At 48.0% G+C, this 11,855-nt stretch overlaps 2 protein-coding genes across 2 annotated transcripts; one reads left to right on the plus strand and one right to left on the minus strand.

The window, feature by feature from the left end:
• Positions 1–6,631: 6,631 nt before the first annotated feature.
• Positions 6,632–7,769, minus strand: THITE_2011423 (uncharacterized protein; the record flags this gene model as incomplete). Its single annotated transcript, XM_003650869.1, has 5 exons — positions 6,632–6,759; positions 6,851–6,915; positions 6,980–7,097; positions 7,167–7,533; positions 7,641–7,769. Coding segments are annotated over 5 exons (807 nt in total), but the record flags the coding sequence as incomplete, so codon positions are not given.
• A 2,247-nt stretch (positions 7,770–10,016) lies between these two features.
• Positions 10,017–11,650, plus strand: THITE_2037651 (uncharacterized protein; the record flags this gene model as incomplete). The annotated part of the gene is made up of 2 exons (XM_003650870.1): positions 10,017–10,472; positions 10,592–11,650. The coding sequence occupies 2 exons, from the start codon at positions 10,017–10,019 to the stop codon at positions 11,648–11,650; spliced, it is 1,515 nt and encodes a 504-aa protein (XP_003650918.1).
• Positions 11,651–11,855: the final 205 nt, after the last annotated feature.

Consider the following 11,855-nt stretch of genomic DNA (forward strand, 5'->3'; position numbering starts at 1 on the left):
CAAGCCGGTGCGGTAACGATAACCCTCAAGAAACGTCCTGCCTGTTGTCGCCACGGGCTGCTTCGAAGGCGGCAGGCAGCGCAATCGGACAAGGGGTAGGGGGATCGGACTGAACGTAAGGGTCGGGAGCTAACGGCGTGGTCTGGAGACCGACATGTCGGGTGAAGCAGCCGCGTTCAGATTTTCGAGTCGCATAGGTGGCGTCGTGGTCGTTCTGTGGATTGCGGGAGGTTTGTGCAACTGGCTCGTTTGAAGAGACCTGTGCTCTCTTCGAGAGTGTCACAGGAACCGCGGCAAGGAGCGCGCGTGGACGGCAATCTCGTTCCAAGATTTGCTGGCAAATGCCGAGTCGGCGTTTTAGAGAAGGACCGTGTGGCTAGTGGAGATTGGCCAGCCGCGCTTAGATTCGGTGAACTAACATTGACTGCACAGCGACGATAACAAAACGTTGGTTAGCGCTGAGACAAATTCAGACAAAGGCGCCAAGCCACAGCGGATCCATTGTCGTTTGCAAGCACCAGGCGAAAGTGGGTCCAAATGGCTACACCGCATACCCAGTTTGCCGCAGTATACAACGCAGTGCCATCATCGCCATCAGTATTGAAGCCGTAGATATTGCAAAAAATGGCCCAAATGGCCATTTTCTGGTGTTTTTGTATACTTATTGAAGCTCTATAGCGTATTCTAGCTTAGTTAGCCAACGTTCAATTAGATCTTAGGTACTACGAGCTAGCACTTACCCCTAAACCCTAGCTACCGACTTATTCCTAGCCTTTCCACGCAATTTGAAGGCTTACTACCATCTTTTAGGCTTCTTAAAGCTATAGATATATTGCTATAACTACCAACGAAGGCGCTATTATAAAATTCTTTAGTATTATACCCTTAATATCTCTTAGCTAGCCTAGCGTTGCTAAGCCTATTCTACGACCTCCTACCTCTATTCTTAGGCGCCTAGGCGATCTACTATATATAATTTATTACGCCCGTCCTCTACGTAGCCGAGTACAGTTCTCGATAGCGCCTTCGAAGTATAGTTGTACACCTACGTAAGAAAGTGAGGCACTAGATCCTTCTCGCTACAGTGCCTACCTAGCTCGTAAAGCTTTTGAACCTCTTAAACCCTCTAAAGCTGCTAGGCGGATTAGGATCGTATCGCGCTATACCGCCGAAGCTGCTACCGCTACTACCCTAGCTATAGCAACGCCTACTAGCAATAAGTGGATTAAGATCGTATTACGCTATACTACTAAAGCTGCTACTACCGAAGCCACTACTAAAGCTCTTACCGCCGCCTCTACCACTGCCCTAGTCGCCGCCCCTATTAAACCTCCTACGTCTAAACTACCGATTTAACGTTGCTAAATATATAATATATCAAAGTCTTATAAAATAGATATACCTACTATTTATTTACGTCCTTAATTAAAGTCTAGCTCTTATTTAAAGCCCTTAGTATATTCGAAATTACGTTTTATATCCTAGGGTCAACTAGATCGTTAAGTATAGTATTCTTAGCTACTATCGTCTAAACTGATCGAGATAGCTAACTTAGAGGAAAGTTCTAATACTATAGAGTATATCTAAGGCTACTTATAAAAGGAGGATACTAATATTAATATTATAGGGTACTTTTAAGGTCGTTTATAAAAGGAGAATACTAATATCGATATATTTGTTTTATTACTATTACCAGTATATTCCTAATCGTTAGATATATAGCTATCGTTAATATAACTATAGGCTTGAACTAGAGGCTACTTTTACTTACTTATACTAGATACTATATTGTTAGCTTATATCCTATAATTACTTCGCTATCGAAGTAATATACTCCCTAATAGACCTACCTTACCTAGTATTATCGTTATTAATATCGCTTATATCATTAGGTTCTTTTCTATACCTTTTTATTAGGGTCTTCAAACATCGCTACTACTCCTATAGGAGTAAAACTATCGTTATAAAGTAGCTATAGAACGTATTAAATAAGGCAAGGTCGACGAAAGGAGGATTAGCGACGATTTAAGGCTAAAGATCTAAGATACTATATATAGCTTATACAACAAAGTTATTAATAATATTTAACAAAGTAGAATCAAAATAGAACTTGTATATACTACTATTGTAGCTAACGCTATAGCCTACCTTAGTTCAAAAGCCAACTCAAAGGTTTAGTCGAATTCTAAGAAAGCGAATTGTCTACTAGTACGCCTAATGTTCATCGCTACTAATCAACTAATAAAGGCATTGCTAAGCCAACTAGCGAAGGACTATTCTATTAATATCGAGTATAAATTCGAACCTACTAAACTATTGTAGATAAAATCCTTAGTAATTTCTACGCCCTTGCCTCCTATGCCTATACCTACTTACTAGCTATTCAATTATAACGCTATAGTACTAGCTAATACTAGTCGATCTATATATATTGCTATACTAGCTATACTTACTAGCTAGAACGGGAGGTCGACGGCAATATATAAGACGCCTACGAATACAATGCTAAATGAGGTATAAGAACGTAACGCCTAGGAGCTAAATAAAGTGTATTTCTACCAACTAAGCGAGAAATAGCGCTATATCCTAGATATATACTACCGCAACTACTATAAAGATATAGATATATAGCTCTAGTTTTATTACTAGGCGAATAGCGATAACGCCTACCTTCTTATTACTATTCGAAAAATAGGCGAGTAGGCGAGCTAGATCGAACAAGGGAAAGCTACTGTTGATAGCCTACTAAGCGCCCTAATCAAAAAATGGTTCAGCTCTACATAGGCTAAAGCCAATCAAGGCGTTAAGGTATATTCCAATAGCGAGGTTATATATAAACGTATACAAGCTATAGGAATTTACTTCTACCTATAGTTCAACATTATAAGCAATATAGGCAATTAGAATCGAATAGGGCTATCTCTATAGCACTATAGCCTACTATAGCTCTATCCTAAACCTTAACAATGGCCTATAGTAGCCTTAAATATAGCGGCAACGTATAATACAGCTAAGCTAACCTTACTAACAATATCTATTCCCTTAAAGGCGCTTCTATCTACTGTTAGCACTATTACCCTATAGAAGACTGTTATACCAATATACTCTTCGTCGCTACTACCTAAACTATATAGAAAGGAGCCTTTAGATATTATCAACAACTTTGTTAAAACCTTTGCTCGCTAGCACTGCCTACTTAGCTAGAAAAATATAATAGCGGCTCTCTACTAAGTTAGTAGGTCTCTCTATATAGAGGGTAGGAAGGTTTATAAGATTCGTTAGCTCTCTAATATATAGTTTTACAATAATAAGTTCCTATAGTACCTAATTCCTACGTTTTATAATATAGTAAAAGGCTTCTTTAAGGAGGAGATAGAGCTAGCTAGCTTTGATAATAGCCTAATTCAAAACGTTTAGCAAAGCGCTTAGCAAAGTATTTAATAGGATAGTATATTCTTTCTATATTGCTAAGGCACTATAGCTAACGTTTAATAGTATACTAGCTTCTTTGAGTACCTAGTCTATTCATCTACTATACAATTCCCTTGTCAATACCTTGGCCTATTATATACTTTTGTATTATTTATCAGATTTAGAAGAGGTAGGACTTAGATATATAGAGGAAGTAATAGAACAATAGGCGGAATATAGCTTAGAAATAGCCTCCTTTATAGAAGAAGAAGAAGAGGAAGAAGATAATGAACTATAACTATATATCTATCTATAGGGCGTAGTGTTCAACCTACTATACTAGTATTTTAGAACTCTTAGAACTGCTTAAAATATAATGCTATATAATCCACTGTCTCGCCTTCCTCCTAGAACGGTATTATCATCTTTCTAAAATGCCTATATATAGCTATAATATTATTAGTAATAGTAGTATAGGTATTATAAAGGAACTCCTTAAAGTTTTTATCTAAATAGTCTAATGTAAATATCTTCTAGTAATTCCAATAAATATAGGCCTTAATATTATAGAATGTCACCTCGATTAGGTTAAAGTCTAGCGAACATAGTAGCAAATACTATAGTAGAATACTAGCCTCTTAATAGGCCTATTTAATAGTATTAGCTTAGTACTATAATACGTTATCTATAACGAAAATATAATAATAGTCTAGGAATAGCTTTATCTTAGGTAGAATATACTCTTTTAGTTATATAAGGAAGCCTTCCTAATTAGAATGACCTTGCTAGACCAATAGATTAAGAACACTATTGACCGTAATAGTAGAGAGGATATAATAGCGTTTACCTCTCTTCGTAATATCGTCGACGATAGGGGTAACGCCTAGTAGCGCCTAGCTAGTACAATGAATGCTATCTCTTCGATCGAGGCCTAATTCATTGTAAAAGACGAACATCTCTATAGTAAATATAGCTACCTTTCTAAGGTAATCTAGCTAGAGGATATAGTTCTATTATATAGCCTTTTATAATACTACCTTCTTCTTCTATTCGACTATACGAAGATAGTAGGATATTGTCGAGACTATTATATATATATAGCATTCTTTAAGGAAGAAAGTCTATATTTCGTCGAGGAAGAGGTTAGACTTATAGGCAAGGTAATTAAAGAGTTCCTAGCAGTTATAGTATATTAGCTAACTACTAGAAAGCATTACTATCAACGTATTATAAATAACGAACTTCTATAGCCTAGAGCTATAGTAGATAGCCATTTTATAGCGTTTTCAGGGTTGTAAAAGGATCGCCAGTGAGGTTGAATAGCCGTTTATATCAGTATACCTAGGAAAGGCTAACCTCTGCCTCGTACACAATAACCTTTGGCGGCTCCCTAGCGTACAGTATAATGGCGATTAGCCGCCTCTAGCAATCATTGACATATCGAACCATAGCGGGCACCGCGTTCAATAGCTACGTTCGATGGCTACGTTCGATAGCTACGTTCAATAGCTACATTCGATAGCTACGTTCGAAGGTACGTTCAAGGGCATATTCAGGGGCATATTCAGGGGCGCGATGGCTGGGCTGAGCTGACTAAGCTATAGAGCTTCAATAAGTATATAAAAACACTAGAAAATGGCTATTTGGGCCGTTTTTTGCAATATCTACGGCTTCAATACTGATGGCGATGATGGCACTGCGTTGTATACTGCGGCAAACTGGGTGTACGGTGCAGCCATTTGGACCCACTTTCGCCTGGTGCTTGCAAACGACAATATACACAGCAGGGCGGCTCAGCTGCTCAGTGTCCACGCCTCCTTTTTCTCACGTCTTTGTCAGCATGCGGTTTGGACGCCCCGATACGCTGTCCTTTGTTGCAGGGCAGGCAATCAGATCTCACAACGGAAATGATTGGATGTTCCAGCCGCATTCAGGGGAGTCAGATACCGCCCACTTGCCGACTTAGGTCAGACTTCGAAATAATTAGCGCAGCTGACCTGCCTTGTTTCTCTACTCGCAGTGTTCCCGACCGTCAATTGCTACTGTTACAGGTGGCCTGAGGCGAGCACTTGCGGATGCATGGATGAGAACGAAGCGAGTTGTGAGCTTCGTCCGCGGGGTTGTAGACGTAGTCAACTGCGGTGTACGTATTGATCGATATCTCTGTGAAACCCCTACTCCTACAGTTGTTGGAGCTCCGGAAGTTCGGCAATGTGCTCAATCAAATGAGGCTATACGGGCCTCCTTCAACACATGCGCATGCATAACTACCTTACAATCATCTGCTGCTCTTAAGATGCTGATCCTGATCCTATGCCTCAGGCAACCGTTACAAGCTGTAACGGTCTCACGGAGTGTGAGTATTGCAACCAGCTGATGACGACTCCACGGGGGGGGGGGGTTGGGACACGCCGGCCAAGGACGGCGATGGAAGTTCCGTCTCTATGTGTTCCCGTGTGTTGTCTCTCTTGGACCGTCGCACCAGGAAGCGGGTTCGTTGACTCTTTCAAACTAAAATGCCAATTCATCTCGAGTGTCTTGGCTGATACTTGATATCCGGGCCACGCGCCGCACTGAAGAACGCGGACTCTAGGCATGGCGAAGCATCACAGCTCTCCGCCACCGACGTAGCGCCGCCTGCTGCTCTCAGGACTAGCGCATAAAGTGAGAGGTCGCGTCACGGTCTACCGTGGGCCGCCGTTGAGAAGCAGGGTTGCACACAAGAAGAGGCCAATGACAGGATCACTTGGGCGGAGTCGGTGACTTGTGAGCTAATGCTGGCTGTGAAGAGCCATGTTCTTCGAAGCAGAAGGGGATGGAGAGGAAGAGGAGTCGGTTGAGGGCCCGCGAGGGCAATGCATTATATGTAGGTAACGTAACTGCGTAAGTCTACCCCTTACTTATTTGGTATATTTGTGCTCCCGTCCTTTGCGCCGCGTCATGCGCTTTCCGCCACTCTCGTCCTGTTGGTCAGCTCATAGCCGCCCATGCTGTCCGAGTCTTCGTTCGTCCTCGCCCTGCCCTGGTCGTGGAACTCGACGACATACTCGCTGGTCTGGACGATCTGGTTGGCGTTTCTAATGTCCAGGATGCCCCTGTCGCTGCCGCTGTCGTCGTCCTGTCCGGCGCGCGACTTTGGCCCGTTCCGGGTCGCCGTCACGATCGTGGTCGCGCCTCGCGTCCCTCCCGCGTAAGGAACGGCCCCGCCGGGGCCGTACCTCTCAGACGAGTGCTTCTTGGCCGAGGACTTGATATACTGCAGCAGGACGCGGAGCACGGGGATGCAGGCGGCCACGATGGTAGTCGCGACCTCGGCGCAGCTCCAGATGGTCACGTCCGTAGCGAGATCTTTTCGCGTCATTTGTTAGTGGGTTGATGCGGATACGATAATGGCTTGGCTACTGGGTAGGACAAGGGGCCGCAGAAAGTTACTACTTACAAGTCGGGTCGCCCTGCTGGAGCTCTGGGATCTTGGTACACTTGACGATGGCGGTTGCTGAGGCGCTATGGGCTGGTCAGACATGGTACGTCGTTTGCGGAGGAAAGGCGGGATCCCGGGTTGTCTCACAAGATGCCCATGCTCATGGCAACGCCGACGCCAACCTTCTCCTTCCTTTTTATCCGTAGGCTAAAGAGAACACTCCAAGGCAAGAGGGAAAGCACGGCGTCTCCAAGCGCGGAGATGGCTAAACACAAAACGTCTCTCTCAGCAAAATGCGACGACGAGGTGATGCCCCGGGGGCAGATGTACATACCACCTGAATAGACATTGTATCCTGTCATGACAGACGGGTCCCAGCAGGTCCCGGGGACGGAGTGATCCCAAGTCTTGCGGGGCGGGTTGCACTGGATCCATTGAAAGAGGGCCGACAACCACATGGAGCTGTTCATGACAGCGATGATGACCCAGATTGCGATCTTGGTGTAACCTTCGGTGATGCGGAGGAGAGTTACGGCGAAAGATGTCTTGCTCAGGACGGCCGCCAGTATGGACACGCTGGCCGTGACATTGGACACCAAGCCGATTGCAAGGAGATCGGCCTCGTCGATGTCCCAAAAATGCTTTCCGAAACCCAACCGTACCGAGGCGGTGACGAGAGCATTGGTGGCAATTTGAAGCAGCTTCTCGACAGATCAGCCAGCCGGCCGCGCACGGTGAGAGTACAGGTGAAAAGAGGAAGAGGAAGAGAGCGGCGGGGGGGGGGGGGGGGGGGGGTGGGGATGCATACCCACGAAATGATCAAGATGTGATCATCCCACCAGAGGCCTCGGTGTGTTTGGAACTTGCAGAAGACTCGGAGGGCGATAAAAACAGATGCCAGGCCCATCAGGAGCCAAATGACAATGAGGACTTTGGTCCCCTGACCGTTGGGTGCATCTCTTGCCGATATTGACGCCATCTCGAGCTCGAGGGGCCGTGGGATCTGCAACGCCCCGTTACCGCCTCCCCCGAATCACAAGTCACGTACGGGGAGACGATAAGGAAGAAGAAACGGGAGAAGCAACAAAGAAGGAAAACAGAAGGAAAGGCACGGCTATGGCGGGCAGATATCGACGAAACCTGGGCACTTAACTCCACACTAATCGCCTTCAATTCTGGACTCGAGAACTCGATAGTTCGTTCACGACAGGACCACAGCAATCATGCACGCTTTCAAAGGCAAAGACATAACAGCGCCGCAGATTCGGGTCTAGCCACTCTTGTCAGCCCGAGCATCTTGGCTCGGCCCGGCAGTCTTCACCTTGGACCTAGGGGATCTTGGCACGGCAAGCCGGCAAGCTGGGTCGGCAGCGGCTGGGGACGCAGGAACGAGAGCGTCCGAACAAGCAGGCTTCTTCCCCACGGACAAGCCGCCTGTCGGCAGCCGCACAACAATACATACGTGTAACTAGTCTCTTCCCTGACTGGGCCCACCATCACCCATGCGCCGAGCTTGACCTGGGACGTTGGGGTACCTAAGTTTCTTGTAGTTTGTGGAGCCAAGGAAGCCCCCAGGGGCCTGGTTCATGTTCGAGTGTGGCCAGGGCAATTGGTGAGACACCCTTTATTTAGGTACGCTTGCCCAAGCGGTTCGAGTGTCGAGGGCGAACGGGCGATCCCCAACTTCCCAAATTCACGGACCCAGTTACCAGAGGGCTAACAAGTGAGCAAAGAACAGAGGGCAGTGTAATTCTCCACTTATCTCCGGGAAATCACAAACTGGGGAAAATACATATACACTACAGAAAATATTCTTTGGCGGCTGGAAGTCTTGGAGTTGATCGACGGATCGTGAACCTCATCCGGAGCAGAACGGGGAATGCCGTTAACGCATCTGTTGATCCACAATACGGAGTAGTGGGACACCAAGTGCCCACACTCTGAGTATCAAACGGGTTAGAGTTGAGAACCGTCGAAGTGCTTGCGGGGGGTTACATTTGCGATCGCCGCACTTGTTTCCCAACTGATGTGAACGCACAGCTCGCGAAACTCACCGGCCCGGTGCCAAGTGGAGTCTGTGAGCCACAAAACACGCCTAGTGTATGGGACAATTAACCGCCTTGCTCGAACCTGTCGGCATGTTGCTGGCCGCCGGGCTGAAAGCGGGTGTGAAGGGGGTCTGCCTGTGAGCTGTAGTGTAGTGTACTGTGTAGGTAGTGTAGTGTACAGTACACGACACTACCTAGCGTAATTGGTTTCGGAGAAAATGCTCCTATCCAAGCGAGAGCAAGGTCTCGACGTGATTGCATCTTGGGCACATTGCTGCTCTCTTGTATGTACCATTCGCGGAATGGAAGCAGGCTGACTGAACGCGCTGCTGATCGTGTGACATGATTCAACAAACAGTACTGCCTCCTGGTGGTTGATCCATTGTGTTGCCGAGGGTTTTCTGCTTCTGGGGTGCGGAAAACCTACGAGTCCGTACGTACCATATGTTCCGAGTCTGAGGGTTGAATTCGACGAATTTCAGTTGTCGCGGCAGATGAGGACTCTGCTCCTGTGGACCCTCGTCGCGTCGACCTCTGCAAGCTTTCGCACGCTTCGAGAGACACGGGAACGACAACAGCTGATCCTTCAACAGGACAAAAAGCACCTTAGCATGGAGCCGGGAGAACTTGGACCGACTGGCGCGAACGGGAGCCACAAGGCTCGCCGTCCCCGAGCCGCTCGGGTCTGAGACGATGCTAGTGTAGATACGGAGTGCGGAATTAGAGGAATGCCGGACTCGGTAGGTACCTAATTTTGGGCCAACTCAAGCATCTGGCCGCCATCAAACACAGAACTGGTGCAAGGATTAACTGCCAGCCGCAATTGGCAAAGGCATTTATGATTTATGCTTCGAGCAGAGGAGGCTTTGCGGGTAATCCTGGTCCTGGATGGTGTTCCTGAAACTGACAACACAGTACGGAAGTACGTGTTTGGCAAATGCCATCTCGGCAAAGCAGCCCGAGGCAACGAGCGGTCCGTGCTTCCTGCAAGTTGGTAGGGGCCCAGGGGGCCGTGTTTTCAAGCTGTTTCCTTCAAGCTGTTCCTCAGCCGCAAGAAACGCCGTGACCAAGTTCCCAGCCGTGAAAGCTGTTGCGAGTCGCCTCTTAACCAACTCCTTCCCCACACTTTGCCCGTCATGCCTGATCCGGCCACTTTAGACGTTCAGGGCCGTTTCATGACATACGAACAGGCCGCCGAAGAAGAGTTCAACGTTCTTAGCCGCATCGGATACGGCGCAGCTGTCTCGGCGTTGACCGATGAGCTCTGGCGGCACAAAGGGTCGATTGAGGCTCTAACACGATACCACCTAGGGCTGGACAGAAATGACATGTGCAATGTCTTGGAATGCCGTGAATGGATCCGGGGCGGCTTCAACATATGCGTCAAGATCAATATCATCTCGCCAGGCCGAGACCCCAGGAAGGTTGTGTTCCGCTGCGCCATGCCACACAAGCTCGCTGAGGCACGATACCCCGGAACCGTAGATGAAAAGGTCGGCTGCGAGGTTGGGGCCTACATCTTCATGCAACAGAACTGCTCTGAGATTCGCATTCCCCACCTGTATGGCTTTGGTTTTCTCGACGGGCGCCAGGTAAGCACTGCCACTTATGAATTGATTTAGTTAAAGCCATAAGAACTTCTCTCGTTGTCTCCGGTACTTCTTGAGACCTAAACTTAAAACATGGAAGCTTACGGCCATCGTATGGTTAGTTTACGCATGTCTCCCACCGGCCCTTCTTCGCCCGTCTTTCACACATGTTCCGCCGCTGCGTCTACCGTCTGTTCAATAGGGTACTCTCCCCATACACGACAAGCACAACCAACCACAGGGTGCCCTTTGCCTACCTTCTACTAGAGCATATCGGCGCCGAGACGGGGCAGATGCTGTCAAACACGTGGAACAAGTACAGAGAACACGACGCCGCTCGGAGGCAGAGACTCTTCCGCGGCATGTCAAAGATCATGCTGTCGCTGGCGCGTCTTCCCCAGATGCAGATCGGCTCCTTCCAATTCAATGACGATGGCACCATATCCCTAAGCAATCGGCCCTTGTCTTGCTCCATGGTCTTGCTAGAAAACGACGGTGCTCCGAGGACGATGCAGAGAGGTGACACGTACAGGTGCACCGACGCTTTCGTTGCCGACATGATCACCTTCCACGACCAGCGCTTCCTCGCCCAGCCCAACGCCGTGAACAGTGAAACCGACTGCTGCGCTCAGATGGCCGTCAAGACGCTGCTCCGCGTCTTCGCACACAGGTATATCAAGCGAGAACACCGCGAGGGGCCCTTCCCGCTCCAGCTCACGGACCTCCACGCGAGCAACATCTTTGTGGATGACGACTGGAGCGTGACATGCTTGATAGACCTCGAGTGGCTCCTCGCGCTGCCCCGGGAGACGCTCGAAGTTCCGTACTGGCTCACCGAGTGCAGCATTGACGGGCTCCAGGGCGAGCGCTACGACGAGTTTGACAAGATCCGGCGCGAGTTCATGCAAGTCTTCCAGGAAGAGGAGCGCGCGATGGCAGCGAAGCACGGACTCACAATCAAGCTCTCGGAGGTCATGCAGGAGATGTGGGACTCGAAGGGGATATGGTTCTGGAATTGCCTGTCTAGCACAAACGCCATGTACATCATCCTGGAGGACCACCTTTGCCCGAAGGGCCTTCCCGCCAGCGTGGAAAAGGCGGTGTCGCAGTTCTGGTGCGAGGACCAGGTGTTGGAACCGCTGCGCAGGCTCAGGAAGATGAAGCTATCACGATACAAGTGATGTACACAACTGGGAACAATCGTGGTGTTGAAGATGTTGTATTGTCGGAGAGTTCTCCTAATTAGGAGCCTAGTCTTAGGTAGCAGTTGGGCATCAAGCCAGTAGATCCTAATCTCAGTAGGCCGGCCCGCTACCCTAGGCCGGGCTAGTTCTAATACACCCCCCTAGGTCGAGCCTCTGGCTCTGGCCTACCAAATCCAGTAAT

This window comes from Thermothielavioides terrestris, chromosome 1 (assembly GCF_000226115.1).
Source record: "Thermothielavioides terrestris NRRL 8126 chromosome 1, complete sequence".
Taxonomy (NCBI): domain Eukaryota; kingdom Fungi; phylum Ascomycota; class Sordariomycetes; order Sordariales; family Chaetomiaceae; genus Thermothielavioides; species Thermothielavioides terrestris.